The sequence below is a fragment of the Saccoglossus kowalevskii genome, chromosome 16 (assembly GCF_978046115.1).
Source record: "Saccoglossus kowalevskii chromosome 16, keSacKowa6.1, whole genome shotgun sequence".
Classification (NCBI taxonomy): domain Eukaryota; kingdom Metazoa; phylum Hemichordata; class Enteropneusta; family Harrimaniidae; genus Saccoglossus; species Saccoglossus kowalevskii.
Genome location: NC_140656.1, coordinates 19,728,296 through 19,747,945, shown reverse-complemented (window position 1 = coordinate 19,747,945; position 19,650 = coordinate 19,728,296). Strand labels below are relative to the sequence as shown.

Below are 19,650 nucleotides of genomic sequence, written 5' to 3'. Positions count from 1 at the left end.
TATAAAATAACACAAATCATTAACTTAGTCTCGCGATTTTAAAGTTTGGACTAGTACTAGACTGGTAAAGTCGGGACTTTTTTTGTGTTTTACAAAAAGAAATAATTAATTGTTTTTAGTCTTTTTAGCGTGATCGCGAAAACTAACCTGACCGCTAAGGAAATCCCGACTGGACGCATCTGCGGGCATTTGACTGATATTATTTTTGTATGAGTCATTGAATATTCTTGATTTGTGTGTGAAAGTAAACGTGACTTTTTAAAGGTTGATTCGATTCAATCGCATACATGAATACTTAAACTTTTTTAAGTGCAACGGCGATACCTCCACCCATGTTTACTGAAAACAAGTCAATTTAAATGTCCAATATATATAAGTAGTCTTTCAAAATCGCCCGGACCTCAGAAGTGAAAGGTCACGTATATTAACATAGATAAGATATGACGTAGACAGCTGCACTTTGATTCATTGTCAATTCGTTTACAACATCTTTTAATTAGCAAAATCACCAGAGTTATTCCGCTCCGGTTTTCACTCCAATGCAGGGGGTCGTCTGCAGATGCGTCCAGTCGGGATTATTTTCGCAGTCACATCTGACGCTTTGGTATACGCACCTTGAAATTCTCATTCATGAAGCTGTAAACGACGGGGTTTACAAAACTGTTAGACATCGCCAACCATAAAACACCAGCATTGATAACCCTTGTCATGTCCTGCTGCAACATCTCAGGATTCACACGTTGTACAATATTAAAGACATGAAGGGGAAGCCAGCAAAGAGCAAACATCATCAGAACTACGAGCAGCATCTTGATGACCTGGAGAAACATAATTTGGTTATTTATATGAATACATTGTATTAAATTTGACATTGAATACACAAATAGAAATACCATCATACCAAAACCAAATCCAACATCACTTAACAAATGATGCCCTCACAGTAACACTATTCAGATAAAAACTAAACAGTACGCTTGAACATTGATTGTGCATGTTAAATAATTTCATTGTTTCGTCGAACGAATACTCACATGTGTGCTACAAACACAGGGTTTGTATATCATAATAACTAGTCCAATGTATTCATTAACATACTAGTATATCATCAAACAACAAAATTAACAAATATATGTTTTCGTCCATATTGAATCTTTCACGACTTGCAGTAGGACATACCATCTGTGTATGTGATATGATACACCGCCGGACATGTTTCATAGTAGGAAATGTCATACAGGAAATTGATGATTGAATTTAAATAATTCATATGAATTTTATTTTTTGAGGAACATAATATGTAAACTCTGTAATTTATTTTCACCTCGTATTTTTCATTGAAGGCTATTCGAACCATGCATTAAGTGTTTTATAACTCAGGTATTGATTGAACAAATAGATAATTTCGTGTACGTGTACAAATGTTACGAGCTGCACCATATGTTTCATACCGTATTAGCCATAAGCAACAGGCCATTTCAATTTATGAGCATATTTATTCTACTAGAGACAAAACATTTTAGAATAAAATATTTAACACCTTAGAAAGAAGTACGACGCCGCCTATATATTGACCCGATAAGAGCAACAAGCAAAATAGTTTATTTTTCGTTTTCAATTCAAAACTGTTATTCAAATCTTAATCCAAAAGAACTTAAATTGTTGAAGGAGAAAGACAAGCACAGACATGGCATATTGGGTAATGACGACGAATTTCAATTTTAATAATAGTTTTGAAAGAACTTACAACTCAATAGGATAACGACAAACACTGTAAATACCCTTATAACTAAAAAAAGTCTATCGCGGTATGCTGTTTACTAAGATAACTCACTGTCTGTCTCTTTAAAGCATGCTTAGCAAAAATCATTTTATTGGGATACAAAATATGTAATGTTATCAACTAGCTTAAATAAAAATGTATAAATGTACGTATGTATGTATGTATACCTTAATGTGTAATTGCTGATAGTTATGAAATTTATGGTACAGAAGATAATGTTTTTCCGGACGAGTTGATGCAAATGTTACGAACGAAATGTGATCTTCTGTTGCCGTGATGTTGTTCCAGAATAGTATCTTCTCTCATATAGCGTGTTTATTTGATGAACCAATTTCAAACGATTGTACAACAAAATTGGTATTTTTTGGCCGACAGGCTAGTCATAAACTTTACCAGCTTCAGGTGTGCGAGCTGAAATTGTTGGTGCCTGTAATTACAAGGGCATATTAGTGAAAATAATGATGTCATTTAATCTAACCAAACATTAATGGGTGTGAACCTTGTGGAATCAAAGATGTTACTGTAAATACATGAGAAGATTTGGGATTTCATTCAACGAATTGCACTGGCCAGCAGCAGCGTTATAATAGATTTTACATTCATTAATACCCCCAAACAATCGTTAACAACACTTCAATCTATTTCATTCTCTGACCATATCTATCTGTCTAGCTGCAGCAATAGGTTTAATTATTTTGATTTCATTTTGATTGTCGGGCACTTGAAAAAATGACTAATCATCCCTTTCTCAGACTCGCATGTGCGTTTCTATAAAATGTACGTTTGTCATACAAATATAATGATTTGAATTTAAAATGTCACTGATCGTTTTGCCTCCCGTGTAGGAAGCACAGTGCGAGCATGTAGTTACATCCAGTTCTTCCGGTTACATCTTAAAACTACTTTGATAAATGTTAATGAAACTTGGTATGAAAGAAGCTTTAGATTCTTCTAAACGTTTGATAAAAGTTTGTTTACAGCTACATGCTGATTAAGTTTATTTTTCCGAATTTTAAAATCATCTTCTAAATTGTTCACCTAAATTTTCTGACAGTATGAGCATAGTTATATAGGTAAAATTTTAATATTTAATATTTAATAATATTTAGAGCTGTGGTTAATCAGAAAATGCCAATGTTTTTAAAAGTGACATGTTATGTTAAGTAAATCTGCTCGTGGTTTGTATGAATGACTAGATTGATAAACCAGTTTAGTCATTCGTTTTTAATGCAGGTTGTTAACACTTCGAATGCCGGATATTTTCCCATCCCAAATTCACTGCACATTTTGCTATGTTTTCAGTGAATTTCGCTATAATGTTGGACCATGCGGACAGTGTCAGATATTGCTTTTAGTTTTTGATCAAAAGATTTGTCTATTGTTATCAAGATTTGTAGCCCGGAAAGAGCAGACTGTACATTACTTGGATGATGTCTATTTGTAATATCAAATCATAATAGCTGGTGCAAGTCACTGTCTAAAATACCAATCCTTATATCTGGTGAAGGCCAGTGACTATAAGCATATTATCTGGTGCAAGCCAGTGTCTAGAATATCAAACCTTATGTCTGGTGAAGGCCAGTGTCTAAGCATATTATCTGGTGATAGATATAGATATTGCATTGTTTTGCAATATTATCTGATGCAAGCCAGTGTCTAGAATATCAAACCTTATGTCTGGTGAAGGCCAGTGTCTAATCATATTATCTGGTGATAGATATAGATATTGCATTGTTTTGCAATACTATCTGATGCAAGCCAGTGTCTAGAATATCAAACCTTATGTCTGGTGAAGGCCAGTGTCTAATCATATTATCTGGTGATAGATATAGATATTGCATTGTTTTGCAATATTATCTGGAGTATACCAGTGTCTAGAATATCAAACCTTATGTTTGGTGAAGGCCAGTGTCTAATCATATTATCTGGTGATAGATATAGATATTGCATTGTTTTGCAATATTATCTAATGCAAGCCAGTGTCTAGAATATCAAACCTTATGTCTGGTGAAGGCCAGTGTCTAATCATATTATCTGGTGATAGATATAGATATTGCATTGTTTTGCAATATTATCTGATGCAAGCCAGTGTCTAGAATATCAAACCTTATGTCTGGTGAAGGCCAGTGTCTAATCATATTATCTGGTTATAGATATAGATATTGCATTGTTTTGCAATATTATCTGATGCAAGCCAGTGTCTAGAATATCAAACATTATGTCTCGTGAAGGCCAGTGTCTAAGCATATTATCTGGTGATAGATATAGATATTGCATTGTTTTGCAATATTATCTAATGCAAGCCAGTGTCTAGAATATCAAACCTTATGTCTGGTGAAGGCCAGTGTCTTAGCATATTATCTGGTGATAGATATAGATATTGCATTGTTTTGCAATATTATCTAATGCAAGCCAGTGTCTAGGACATCAAACCTTATGTCTGGTGAAGGCCAGTGTCTTAGCATATTATCTGGTGATAGATATAGATATTGCATTGTTTTGCAATATTATCTGATGCAAGACAGTGTCTAGAATATCAAACCTTATGTCTGGTGAAGGCCAGTGTCTAATCATATTATCTGGTTATAGATATAGATATTGCATTGTTTTGCAATATTATCTGGAGTATACCAGTGTCTAGAATATCAAACCTTATGTTTGGTGAAGGCCAGTGTCTAATCATATTATCTGGTTATAGATATAGATATTGCATTGTTTTGCAATATTATCTGATGCAAGCCAGTGTCTAGAATATCAAACCTTATGTCTGGTGAAGGCCAGTGTCTAATCACATTATCTAGTTATAGATATAGATATTGCATTGTTTTGCAATATTATCTGGAGTATACCAGTGCCTAGAATATCAAACCTTATGTTTGGTGAAGGCCAGTGTCTAATCATATTATCTGGTTATAGATATAGATATTGCATTGTTTTGCAATATTATCTGGAGGAAGCCAGTGTCTAGAATATCAAACATTATGTCTGTTGAAGGCCAGTGTCTAAGCATATTATCTGGTTATAGGTATAGATATAGATATTGCATTGTTTTGCAATATTATCTGGAGTATACCAATTTGTAGAATATCAAACCTTATGTCTGGTGAAGGCCAGTGTCCAATCATATTATCTGGTGATAGATATAGATATTACATTGTTTTGCAATATTATCTGATGCAAGCCAGTGTCTAGAATATCAAACCTTATGTCTGGTGAAGGCCAGTGACTAAGCATATTATCTGGTGATAGATATAGATATAGATATTGCATTGTTTTGCAATATTATCTGGAGTATACCAGTGTCTAGAATATCAAACCTTATGTTTGGTGAAGGCCAGTGTCTAATCATATTATCTGGTTATAGATATAGATATTACATTGTTTTGCAATATTATCTGGAGTATACCAGTGTCTAGAATATCAAACCTTATGTTTGGTGAAGGCCAGTGTCTAATCATATTATCTGGTTATAGATATAGATATTACATTGTTTTGCAATATTATCTGGAGTATACCAGTGTCTAGAATATCAAACCTTATGTTTGGTGAAGGCCAGTGTCTAAGCATATTATCTGGTTATAGATATAGATATTGCATTGTTTTGCAATATTATCTAACGCAAGCCTGTGTCTAGAATATCAAACCTTATGTCTGGTGAAGGCCAGTGTCTAAGCATATTATCTGGTTATAGATATAGATATTGCATTGTTTTGCAATATTATCTAACGCAAGCCAGTGTCTAGAATATCAAACCTTATGTTTGGTGAAGGCCAGTGTCTAAGCATATTATCTGGTTATAGATATAGATATTGCATTGTTTTGCAATATTATCTAACGCAAGCCAGTGTCTAGAATATCAAACCTTATGTCTGGTGAAGGCCAGTGTCTAAGCATATTATCTGGTTATAGATATATATATTGCATTGTTTTGCAATCTTATCTGATGCAAGCCAGTGTCTAGAATATCAAACCTTATGTCTGGTGAAGGCCAGTGTCTAAGCATATTATCTGGTTATAGATATAGATATTGCATTGTTTTGCAATATTATCTGGAGTATACCAGTGTCTAGAATATCAAACCTTATGTCTGGTGAAGGCCAGTGTCTAATCATATTATCTGGTTATAGATATAGATATTGCATTGTTTTGCAATATTATCTGGAGCAAGCCAGGGTCTAGAATATCAAACCTTATGTCTGGTGAAGGCCAGTGTCTAATCATATTATCTGGTTATAGATATAGATATTGCATTGTTTTGCAATATTATCTGATGCAAGCCAGTGTCTAGAATATCAAATCTTATGTCTGGTGAAGGCCAGTGTCTAATCACATTATCTGGTTATAGATATAGATATTGCATTGTTTTGCAATATTATCTGGAGTATACCAGTGTCTAGAATATCAAACCTTATGTTTGGTGAAGGCCAGTGTCTAATCATATTATCTGGTTATAGATATAGATATTGCATTGTTTTGCAATATTATCTGGAGGAAGCCAGTGTCTAGAATATCAAACATTATGTCTGTTGAAGGCCAGTGTCTAAGCATATTATCTGGTTATAGGTATAGATATAGATATTGCATTGTTTTGCAATATTATCTGGAGTATACCAATTTCTAGAATATCAAACCTTATGTCTGGTGAAGGCCAGTGTCTAATCATATTATCTTGTGATAGATATAGATATTACATTGTTTTGCAATATTATCTAATGCAAGCCAGTGTCTAGAATATCAAACCTTATGTCTGGTGAAGGCCAGTGTCTAAGCATATTATCTGGTTATAGATATAGATATTGCATTGTTTTGCAATATTATCTGGAGTATACCAGTGTCTAGAATATCAAACCTTATGTTTGGTGAAGGCCAGTGTCTAATCATATTATCTGGTTATAGATATAGATATTGCATTGTTTTGCAATATTATCTAATGCAAGCCAGTGACTAGAATATCAAACCTTGTGTCTGGTGAAGGCCAGTGTCTAATTACATTATCTGGTTATAGATATAGATATTGCATTGTTTTGCAATATTATCTGATGCAAGCCAGTGTCTAGAATATCAAATCTTATGTCTGGTGAAGGCCAGTGTCTAAGCATATTATCTGGTGATAGATATAGATATTGCATTGTTTTGCAATATTATCTGATGCAAGCCAGTGTCTAGAATAACAAATCTTATGTCTGGTGAAGGCCAGTGTCTAATCACATTATCTGGTTATAGATATAGATATTGCATTGTTTTGCAATATTATCTGGAGCAAGCCAGTGTCTAGAATATCAAATCTTATGTCTGGTGAAGGCCAGTGTCTAAGCATATTATCTGGAGCAAGCAAGGGTCTAGAATATCAAACCTTATGTCTGGTGAAGGCCATTGACTAAGCATATTATCTGGTTATAGATATAGATATTGCATTGTTTTGCAATATTATCTGATGCAAGCCAGTGTCTGGAATATCAAATCTTATGTCTGGTGAAGGCCAGTGTCTAATCACATTATCTGGTTATAGATATAGATATTGCATTGTTTTGCAATATTATCTGGAGCAAACCAGTGTCTAGAATATCAAATCTTATGTCTGGTGAAGGCCAGTGTCTAAGCATATTATCTGGAGCAAGCCAGGGTCTAGAATATCAAACCTTATGTCTGGTGAAGGCCATTGACTAAGCATATTATCTGGTTATAGATATAGATATTGCATTGTTTTGCAATATTATCTGGAGTATACCAATTTCTAGAATATCAAACCTTATGTCTGGTGAAGGCCAGTGTCCAATCATATTATCTGGTGATAGATATAGATATTGCATTGTTTTGCAATATTATCTGATGCAAGCCAGTGTCTAGAATATCAAACCTTATGTCTGGTGAAGGCCAGTGTCTAAGCATATTATCTGGTGATAGATATAGATATTGCATTGTTTTGCAATATTATCTGGAGCAAGCCAGTGTCTAGAATATCAAACTTTATGGCTGGTGAAGGCCAGTGTCTTAGCATATTATCTGGTGATAGATATAGATATTGCATTGTTTTGCAATATTATCTAATGCAAGCCAGTGTCTAGCATATTATCCGTGTGGGGATCGATTCCATTCATAGGTGTTTGTACATCATAAACCCGCTTTGAATTGAATATGTGCATGTAACGTCACAGTATCTCAAGAAGTTCTAATTGCATGCAAGTATTGAGCATTGCTTTTTCATATTAATGAAAACTAATTGCTTGATTCATATCTGCTGTTTTAGTAAGTATATCTTAAATTTTGCTGGAACTTAGTAATCATCATATTCTGCTATCTGCTTAATATTTGCGTTTGACACACGGGAGCTCTTTCTAAGCTCTTTTGATTAACCAAATTTACTGCCAAGATATACAAATCGGCTTCCACCTTAATATATTTCACAGATCACGTACTATGTTCACTTGTTTTACAATTTAAAAAAAATCCCCAACGAGTTACATACGTGCATAGAGTCTGGCTGATCTGTGTAATTATAAGACGTACTGTCACGACATTTACAGGATTTGACTTCGAAAACTAAGTGCAATATATTACGAGTGATCGTAAGCAAAATCTTACATTTCAAGTCTTTCTATGTAGCGATATTAAATCACACAATTTCTCCACAATTCCTTGAGGGGAATGACGAAATTCTAAGAAAAGCTTATATTCTATTCTCTTTTTATAGGGATGACATTTTATACATCACGAGCAATTTATTAATTTTGAAGAATCACGACTTGAATTGGGCATCGCTGTCTGTAGCGAATATCACGAATAAGATGTTTTTCGACATAAAACATTTAGTAAATTTTTGTTCAAAATATATTTTTTATTATTTGTTAATGTGAAAATATTATTTATCTCGTCACTATGAATTTACATGTCAGTGTGTCTCATAGAAGGCGCGTAGCTGTCTCAAGTAGAGAACATACAACATAAACGTATTAAACAATTAAAGTATGTGGTCAAATGTTGACTATTACCAAATGCTATATAGCTATATCTGTGAATTTCATGAATACATGAATTTATTTACGTAAATTTCAAATGACGGTTGACAATAACTAAACCAATTAGAAAGCATGACAGTAAAGTCTATTGCAGAGCTTTTGGGGGGATTTGAACTTCTTCAAAATTCAAGATGTGGTCAGGATCGTAAATAAATCCGTGTGATGAACGATGGATTTGCATGAAGCGGGAGCATTTTCTTGGATAAATGTTGTATAAACTGTTTCATAAGTTTCCGTAAATACCGCCCATGCCTTCGTGAAATCTAGAGCAACAAGATATATAAAACTTAGATATACTTGGGTGATATAAAATGAAGATTTGTGTGAGTTCAATGCGTGCGTATTTCTAACCGATAACACCACAAAAAGCAGCATCTTTGTTGCCGGTCATCCATGACAGTCTTGTTAGAAAATGCTTTACTTGACCTCAGTTAAATTGAACGATCAGACGTAGCCAAGCCTATGGGAACCGTGTTCAGTTCTTCTGTCTTCGTAAAGAATATCCCAGGGGTAAGTCAATTTAAATAGTCAATCTGTAGGTATGAGGCTTCAATTTTTTTTTTTATTATTTTTTTTTTGTATAACTCTGTGTATTATATTTATTCGTATTTTAGTTTGAATATGTCGATTTTTTTGGTTTTTCTTGTCGTTAGAAAAAACAAGAAAATCGACTTATTCAAACTAAAATACGAATAAATATAATATAAATGGGTTATAATAATAAAAAAAATGGAGCCTCATACCTACATCGGATTTTAATCAGATTGGTTAAATAGTATGTTTGTTTGTCAAATAAACAGTGTCAATAATTGTGTTCGCTATATTAATTTCCTTGTAAATGTGTGTAATTTCGTTTTTTCCCATAATGTGGACCGTCGCCTCCCTTATTATTAAAAGCATCGTTTACGATCTTTTACATCTTTTCAAAATGAATAATGTCAATAAAGTTATTTATTTACACAGAAAGTTCATCAGTCGCTTGTCCGAAAGCGACCTGGATTGTAAACACATCAGAGCGCGTTCAGCAGGTATATTCGTCAAAACAAAGTCCCAGAGTAAGTCCGTGATACGTCACTCGTATTCTCGTCAACTGAACGAAGAAAAATATTGGGGAATAATATATAATTAAGTTAAATCTAATTGATGTAATTATCTCATGTTATATGTCTCATAATTAAGCACTTTAGTTAATTTAGCTCATTACAATACTGTTGGTCATGTCACCGATTGTCCTGGTCGTGTGACCATTTCTGAAAAACCACGCTTGGTTTTTGTAGATTTGTAATCAGCCAGTTTTCAGTTGAGTCAGTTACTAGATGGTTGTTGGCTTGGTTAGCCAATCAGGCTTGAACAATCAGACCAATAGGAGAACAGTGTGCTTGTTTTTATAGGCTGTTTTCAACTTTCAATATTTCCATGGATGTTATTCAATGCATCGTAGCTAACGTTTCATTTGACGTTGAATTATGACAGCCCCAAATATGTATTGCATATGTTAGTAGTCGTTGCGTAAGTAAGTTGTCATACTAACCTGCAATTGAAACGCAATAGACTTGGCTAAAAGTTCTATGTATAAATGGGGTACTTGGTTACAATAGAGATGACAAAATCAACTTTATCAATATGAAATTAATTACGTAAAATGGCGATTTTTTTAAAATAAACAAAAAATGACTGGTAGACCCATATTTTCTTATTTTATATACCAAGTATACTGACACGTCCTAGCATTATAAAGTGGTGTATTATTGCGCCATCAGCATTTAGTGCAAACTTGTTATGATTTGCTATTTTTTATTGAAAATTCCAATTGCATGATATCAATAAATATGATTATTATGAGTAAGCATTGTAATGAGTGATTAATAATATAATAATAGTGGACACTCCTATAATCAATTTCATGTGCATATTTCGATGAAACTGTTGGCGTGTTTCGTGTTATAAACAGCTGTTACTATCATAACATTTCAAGTTGGGCCACCAAAGAAGCAGCCTGGGCATGAATGACGTCACCATGCATTACGCAATGTGATTAAAGATGAACGTAGCTAATACACTTTTGACACAGGTATTCCCTGGTGGTAGTGTATACTTTTCAGAACTCAGAACCAACTTTTCAGAACCTCAAAACCTACTTTTCAAAACCTCAGAACCCAATTTCAAAATAGCTTCCTTATCATCGGAAGTCATCTTTCATGTTATCATTAATATGATCACACCCAACCCAAACAGTATGCAAATTAGATCAATGCAGTTATTTGTGGTAGAAATCACACCTTGAAACGAGTAGGTGTGCTTTTGGCAGTAATGACCACAATGACTAATGTTCATTAATACACACCTTGCGTTTAGACCTTGCCTGTGACTGGTCTCTAATGCGGTCTGCATTGCCGGGTATCCGTCGCCCCCAAAGCTTAATGCCAATATTGATATAGGTATAAGCTAACAGCACTAGTGGTAAGAAATATGTAATACACATGACGAAAAGCTCATATACTGCAGAGGATGTCTCATTTGGCCACCATTCTGCGCAAAGGAAAATCGTATCTCCATCCCAGTACTCGGCTTTAGTATGTCCAACGACGGGGGGAACGATACTTAGAACAGCTGACACTATCCACACAGCCAGTATGACCAGTCGGTTTCTATTCTTTGTCCATCGTATCTTCAAAGGATACATGACGGCGAAATACCTGTCTATACCAATCGCCGTGAGCGTGTAAATGCTGACACAAACCGAAACCTAGAAAAGAGACACGATAATGAAAATTACGCCTTAGGTCTGATGTATTGGGCATTGTTTAACGAATTTATGATTGTAACCAATTTTTAAAGAAATAATTAGTATTTATGATAATTATTAGAAAAATAATCACATACAAACGTTCATCGACACTTTATAAGAACCTTTCATAGCGAAATTATTCTGAAAATCCCCAATCAAATGGTTAAATCTTTTTGATTTGTTATTTTGACAGGGCCCAGTTAATCCCTAGTCATATGACCCCTATGTAAACAATCATTGCAAAATATGAATTATCAAATTCCTGAATATTCCAGCTTTTATAACATATATACTTTGCTATAAATATGTTTTGATTTGCTCAGATCATTTTAACTAAATGACGGGAATTCCCCTGTTGCTACCTTAAGCACAAAATAAAGCTCAGTTGTTCACACTCGTTCCATGAATATCTAAAGATTAGTTTAATCTATGCACCATGCGCGGTGTCATTATACCATTCATCCCACTTGGGAAGGCTTGCTAGTAGTAACATACAGGGATATATATTATTCATTTCCTGGGGTTTTAATCACCAATATGTGTATGGTTCAATATGACCACACATCGTATCGTATCACTCACCTTTATGAGTGACAATCAACATAATATGTAAATGAACATTCTTACTATGACAACCAACCAACCAACAGCGTAGCGACTGTGCAATACAATAATAATTGCAAATTACTAAACATGTAATACATTTCCAGAAATCTGTGGTTTATTTGAATATCTGTAGAAAGTCCATTTTTACAAAATAACTGATTATCCACATCTTTGTTTACGATCTGAGTCGATGCCGGGTGATGAGTAGTGGTACAATTTTAATGATATTAAATGCCTACATAGATAACAACACATGAGCTTTCCTAAAACAGATACATTGCTATTACATATGGTTGCATTTCAGCAACTTGTCGAAGTAAAGAATTAATATGTCAATATCATATTACAACAACATACGAATGTATATATAGATATTATCCATTGTTATTACCTCGGGGCAGTGACGCTTTTATTCATGTGTTATAAAAACTAAGTGGTTTCAATTATCTATTTATTATTACTGTAGCTAATGCGCATGCAGCAATGTTGACCATCTGGCGTTTAGCACATACGTATGATTACTAAAGAGGGAATGATGGATGAAGTTCGACTTCTTAATGTAAGCTTCTGTTCCAAATGTTTAAACAATATTTTACCAACAATACTGGCGATTTAGAGCAGTCATCGCGCCGCCTCGTATTTAACAGAGGCTCCATACGACGTAAGCAGCACGTATAAATTACATTTTTGTTAACATGAAATAAGAACGCACTGGACAAAGAATGTGAAGCTGTATTACATTGCAAGAACTTGTGCAAACGCCTATTACAAGATAGGGTTACCGTATAAGATACAATGTGTATTGTTATGTGTGTTTGATATTGACTCGGGTGTCACATAATTTATAGTGTTTCATGATCTGAAAATATGAAATACTGGTGTCATCCTACACTATATAATTTACTGCAAGACTGAATTGAGTAGTCGTAAATAAGTTGTGAACCCTGGATATTAAACAAGCGAATTGGCAGAATGATTTGACTGACTTTGCTATATTTAAAATAATCTATCAATAGTTGTGTAGTAAAATAAAAAATGTCCCGCTTACTTAGGTTGAGGAATGCCATTAAATTAAATCTTCGTTTTTCACATTTAGAGTTCAATTTGAAAAGAAACAAGAACCATGAGGAAAAAAACAATAAAAAGCAGTGAGGCGATTAGTTTAAGGCGGAAAATAATTCATGTCATTAATATATAATGTCCTGTTTTAAACCTTGTATGCAGAATTCATAATTGCATGTAAATTTTCTCGATTTTGTTCGTTTTAATAAACACGGTTTAGTTACTCCTGATTCACAGTTTACTCTGGTTTGAACACGATGAACGTTGTCACTAAGAATGTCCGGCATCTTGACAATATCTGCAACCAAAATTCGAACATGTTGCTGGTCCCGCCATTGCCGTTCTGTGTAGTAACAATTCTTGGTGGTCCTTCGTCTTGTATATACAACGCATTAAGCAGTTTGTTGTAATCGGTAAAAAAATTTTGTTACTCGACACATTTTGATTCAATGCTTTGCATTCTTTCAACAAAGTATAATAAAAACATGACATTTGATTTGTACCTTTAATGTCGTACATTTAATTTTCAAAATAAAGCTATGATTCACCTGCGAACTCTTCTCAAAAACATATTTTTTAAGTTCAACAAATAACATTTTGGATTATGAGTTACGCAAACGGCTGTAACCGTTAAGAAACTGAAGGCAGTGGTAATTGTGCGAACTTAACTTGTTTGACAGGCTACGCTCACACTGCAGACGTACGGAATCAAAAAGAAAACATCTAGTTTCTCACATGTAGGTCGGTTTTATTGATAATCTGTTATGCAGGTTGCCAATTGAAATAAAATTCTGTCATATTACCACGCATGGCATGGTAACACTTCATTGGGCGAAGACTGCAAGCTGTCGATGTTGGAAAGCCTTGTATGAATACGATACATAATACAAACTATTATATATATATATATGTGTGTGTATACTTTTACGAGATAATATACGTCCAAATACACAGGTTGTTGATACTGCCGGTAACACCCAGTTGAAGCGAAACGACGACCCGAGTAGTTATTAATGGTAATAAATAGTGAATAAAAATAATAATATTATGACCCATAAGCACTGCGTGTGCACAATATTGTAACAATGTTTGCATTTTCAATTTTAAAACTGTCGCCATACGTGAAGCAGGTAACGACAGTCATGTGTTACTATACTACGAAATAAAGAATGTTTCAAGGGGCGAGGTTTTGATGAATCACCCGGGTCGTGATTTTTACCAAAAGTTCGTGTCTCGAATGATTGCCCGGGTCACTGATGTCGTTCACTAAGATAGAACCATGGTTTACCAAAACAATATTCTCTTTTCTTTCCAGGTTTACTATGGTGGCTTCAGTTAATGTAGGCGCCAATAACAGTTGAGTTCGAACGCTTTTATATAAACAAAAACATTGTTGCACTATTATAAACATTATCGGTAAACAATCTAAATATTATGTCTTTACACGCATTGTAACCGCCATTGATGACTGCGCCAAGTAGTCGTAAAAAATTCGCACTGCTCTGGTGTTACCGGTGATAAATTATTGTGTACCGTGTGGGGAAACAATACGTGTACCCGGGACGCGTACGTGCTATACCTACGTTCGACGTCCGCAGTGAACAAGAAAGTCGTGTTGATTCTCAAAACGTAATCTGGCGTGCGGTAATGGGCAGTGTCTGCTTGTTGTCGCTAACAAGAAAATACACTGAAAAAAAAACGCCGGAATGCGGGTGCAAATCGCATGACATTTAAAATGAAGTTGGTATAATAAAATAGGAATAAACCGCCACCGAAGTTGGGCACACCATTCGAAATACCTCGTGGTAAACCCAATTGTGGCGTTGGATAATTCATGAATTAATTACCTGTTGAACGAACAGCATTGTGGGACACATTGCTCCACCAAATATCCAGTGCCCGTACATCAGTGTCGTGAATGTAAACGGCATTGAAAATACAGCCATCGTTAAATCAGCCACAGCCAAGTTGACGATAAAAATGTCCAAATCGCCGCTTACGGATTTGCCAAAAAGAAGAACCACAATGACTAGAGCGTTTCCGGTGATTGATAACACTACTGTGATTGTGAAAGCGGTTGTTAATACTGTTTGCCAATCCTCTGACATCGCCAAGTCTTGGTAGTCATAATAGCTATACTGCCATAAATAATCATTCGATGTTAAATTGTTATAGAGATTGATATTATTATACATTTTGAAGCAGCAGACTCGGCGACTAAATAATTTGTTGCAGAGTCAAAAGTAAAGCCGAGCAGCTTCTAACTATACAGGCGGAAAGATGCCGTTATCATTCAACGAAGTCCAATGCAACTAAAATGTAAAGACGACTAGATGTAGTGCGGTCGTGGAAGGTCGCTTGTATTATGAGTAGAGGGGAGTCCGACTAAATTTTATCGGGGTTTGGTAGCAATGCATGGGCGGCTATGAACACAATTTATTACAAGCCATGCCTAATATTGTAATAGTGATTGGTGGAAATGCGGTCACATGGGATTCATTAAAACTGTTTAATGACCGCGGGTGAAGTTATAGAATTCACGACTCGTGTAATTTGAGTGTTTTTACTGCGCATACGCTACAGGTTGATTACATCATCCGACGTCATCTACAACTTCGTTTCTCTCTGCTGATGGATTTTCTGATAAGCCAAATTCATATTTAGTCAAATTTAAATTTATAATTTTAGAATCAATCTCTTACGAGGGAAATGCGCCGCTTTTTTTCATTCAAGCGGAGCTCTGTCGATTATACGACAACACGTTATATTTCAACTACTTGTGGTAAAACCGACGGTACCCTATTTCTATGCACAAACTAATCAGATAAAACAAGCAATTTTCAGCCTAATTACACATGTACCGACATTGACAAGTCAACATTTTTACAATAAATATAACAAGTGTTCTACAATAAATAATAGTGTTAGTATGACGCCGTTATTGAATAAAGTGTAGTGGTTATTTCATTTGGTATAATAAAACAAATAGTTACCCGCATGTTCGGGACACTTCGGTAATTATATTCATGACATTTATCCGATTGCTATGCGAAAGATATGTATGCTTACGGCTGTGGTGTGATGTACGATGTACGTTCGCAAAATATATTTATTTCTGTATTGCATTTCGTCTAGTGAAGTCATTGAAATGTGCGTATGGTGTATTTATTGGGCGCCGTTAATAGGAATTACTACTTTCTCATGGAGGCCATCTACGTTGAAATTATAATTTTAAATCCAGATACAAAACATGCTTATTTTTCTGTGAATGTATGCCTACTATGAATTCTGTGATCGATAAAAACTCTGTCTATTTTTGCTTTTCTAGAAGAAGTGGGATACAAATTTCAGTTTATCAATAAGTATTCGTCATACAGAAACGGGAATACATTTTGCTACCAGATATAATTAGGTTAAAAGTTTTATGATATTGTGCAATATTTTCGCACACGTGAATAGCCGATGAACCAGTTTACGTGTTCTGTGATACTATTCAACGTTGGACGCATAGAACGGGGGGCTGCCGTTGGTGGCGCAGTAGTTTCTAAATTGTTGGTCGCTTACACAGGTATTTTTCGCGTTTTACAGACAAACCAGATTATACAGGTGCCGCGATCACACAGGGCGCTGTTTGTAAACCCAAACTACAATGTTTAAATGTTGCAGTAACTCACCTCAATTTTATTTTAAAGGTAGTAGTTAGATTAAATTGTCGATAAGAAAAAAACACACGCGAGATTTGACCTTTGAGAAAAATTTACATACGTGGGTTGAATGTTCACCTCACTTCTCTCAAATTACACGCCACATGAAACCCGATATCGAATACAGTATTTTGATCACAAGTATGAGGTTTTACCTGGGCGCGACTTGCACTGATTACCACCGGTGACTCCTTCGATACCTTCCAATAACATGAAAATTACTTATAATTAAAGTTTGGAAACGTCTCAGTTCGGACTTGTTGATCTGCGTGACAGTCAAAGTCGCCATCTTTGTTTATATGAGTCCCATATATCTCGCACATGCGCAGCGCGACGACTACCGCGCTTTACTAGCGTACTGAACTCGCCGGGACACCCAAAGCGCGTTCTCTGTTCCCTATTCTATGTTCCACATTCCGTCTTTATTTAAAAAACTATATCTGATAATAAAGTTTTAGATCGGTACTGGGGAAAAACTTTAGTTTTCTTTCTGTCGAATATCGACCTGTATTGTAATAGTGCCCCGCTGAATTAGCAAATCGCCGACATACTTAGTACCATGGTCTAGCCATTCTTTATAGTGCAGAATGGGTTTTCTTGATATAAGGATATATATCTCGTTTTGAAAATTCGAATTGTTATGTTTATCTCTAAAATAACTAAGAATATTTTTTTTTATAGATTATTGGAATGTTGACTCAATGTTAAAAAATAATAACAAATGTATTTATTATTTAGAAATGTGAGTGCATGTTGGAGTATTTCCAACGTTTCCACGTGTAACTGGAATAGAAAAAAAACAACACTTCCGTGTGACATACAAGTATAGACGCAGGAAATACTTTTTGGAAAAATCTATCATGGATTTTGCGATCAGGCAATTAGCAATACGAGGAAATGCAGTTTGCTTCTACTTAATTACAATCCTAAAGAAGAATGCAATTAACTTACTAATTAATTAAACTAAAATAGATTGAAGTCGTTATATACGAATGCAATTTAATTACAGTTCAATTAAACCGTTTCTAGTAACAATATCTTAAATTTCATGAAATAAAACTTAAATTAATTCAAATTAAATGTATCAGTTATTAGCATTTTGACTTTAGACAGGAAATAGGCCAGTGATATATTAACCTAAATCCCAAATAGTTTTCCGGATCCGTGTGTCATAGAACAACAATAAATAATGAAAAGCACACGTGGTGGACGAGCACCACTTTTTAAAAGGGTCACTTAAATAACAGCCTAGCCTGTTCTTGGTGTACAATCACGGCGCCACGTTTCCTTCCAAATCGAAAGTTCGAAAAAAAATACGTGTAAACAATTTTATCATTGTTCTAGAATGACCAAACCTGAGCAAATTTATCGCGAGTGAAAATCAGTTAAAAAAAACAGAGGGTGTTTTTTATTATATGTGCTGAAAAGTTAGATGATCATTTCTAAAATAATATTTGAGTGTGGATTTGTCAAAGCCTCATCATACAACACATCGTTTTTGGGTATTGCAAACATCCATGGGACAAATTGCTACGTTAAGCGAAGTCTGCCCAGAGTCATACAGCCCATGGAACCTCAGTTCCCCCCTCATGCTACCTTAAGAGTAGTGGCTGAAATCTTGCAGTAACCAGGTTGTCTCGAATGTTTTTGTTCCGTTTGAAAGCAATTATAGGAGGTAAGTGGAAAATCTCTTTGCAGCGAGCTGATTGGTGCAGGATAGGCAAGTTTTTTTTGAAGAATTTTATGGATATCTGGAAGACCTCTATTATATGTGACAACGGGAGATATACGAGTGTTAGTGGTCTTGAATTGTTTGCATAGGGGTGAATTCCGGTCTTTTTCTGGGGGGGGGGGGGGGCTGTAGCTATAGATTGTCCAACGAGTTGACTGTTGTATTTTCTGTTTCTGTTCTGTGCTTGGCTATAGGCTATGGACTTAAAACAATGACTTGGATGTCCTGATGTGGTTAAAAGGCACTGGTGAATATCGGTGGGTTTGGTGTACAGGTCTATTATGAGGAAACCATCTTTTAAAGTAACAGTGGTATCGAGAAATGAAACTGAATTGGTTGATATCTGAAATGTGAACTCGATAGTGATACCCTTGGTAGAATTCATGTGTTCTTGAATTTGAGCGATTTGTGCTGGAATATGTTGCCAAATGAAGAAGCAATCATCGATGTAATGGTGCCATACAAGTGGCTTAATGTTGGTGGTGTCTAGAAGATATTGTGCTAATTTCCCAGTGAAAATATTGGCATAGCTGTGATTTAAACATTTTTATCGAAAAGAGTTCAATTTGAGACACTTCGGAAAGCAAAATCACTAACGACATTTCAACCCAAAACACCAAACTATTAATGTTTCCCAAAGTGTTAATGTACATTTATAAGACACATTTGTGTTCATGAAGGTAAAACACTACGATGAAGACTTTCCGTTTTCGAAATTCTTTCGTTATGCAGAAAAATACAGTATTTTTACCAAGTATAATCATATTTACTAATAGTCAGGGACCAACACAAAAAATTATGAAAAATTGCCCGATCTGATATAAAATATTATTACACTTTTTGTAAGTTGTGCAAACCTTCCCCTCTGATTGGTTATTGACTACATAGTTGGATTCCTTTGTTTCACCTGTTTGACTTGTGGTGAACTCTGGGCCAGGCGGGCTATTGTCTTTAGTTCT

At 34.9% G+C, this 19,650-nt stretch overlaps 1 protein-coding gene across 1 annotated transcript; it reads right to left on the bottom strand.

Annotated features, from left to right (window-relative positions):
• Positions 1-587: 587 nt before the first annotated feature.
• On the bottom strand, positions 588-15,450 carry LOC144354660 (substance-P receptor-like). Its single transcript, XM_078010316.2, has 3 exons — positions 15,103-15,450; positions 11,144-11,545; positions 588-818 (listed from the first exon to the last, which is right to left on the bottom strand). Exons 1-3 carry the CDS (start codon positions 15,448-15,450, stop codon positions 588-590), a joined length of 981 nt encoding a protein of 326 aa, XP_077866442.1.
• Positions 15,451-19,650: the final 4,200 nt, after the last annotated feature.

Bases quoted from the DNA above. Each gene is read 5' to 3' on its own strand.
- LOC144354660 (XM_078010316.2), bottom strand. From the start codon at position 15,450: ATGTATAATAATATCAATCTCTATAACAATTTAACATCGAATGATTAT. The intron at 11,546-15,102 runs GTAATTAATTCA...TCTCTTTTCTAG, and splicing joins CAATGCTGTTCGTTCAACAG to GTTTCGGTTTGTGTCAGCAT. The intron at 819-11,143 runs GTGTGTATTAAT...ATGTTTCTCCAG, and splicing joins AGGCAAGGTCTAAACGCAAG to GTCATCAAGATGCTGCTCGT.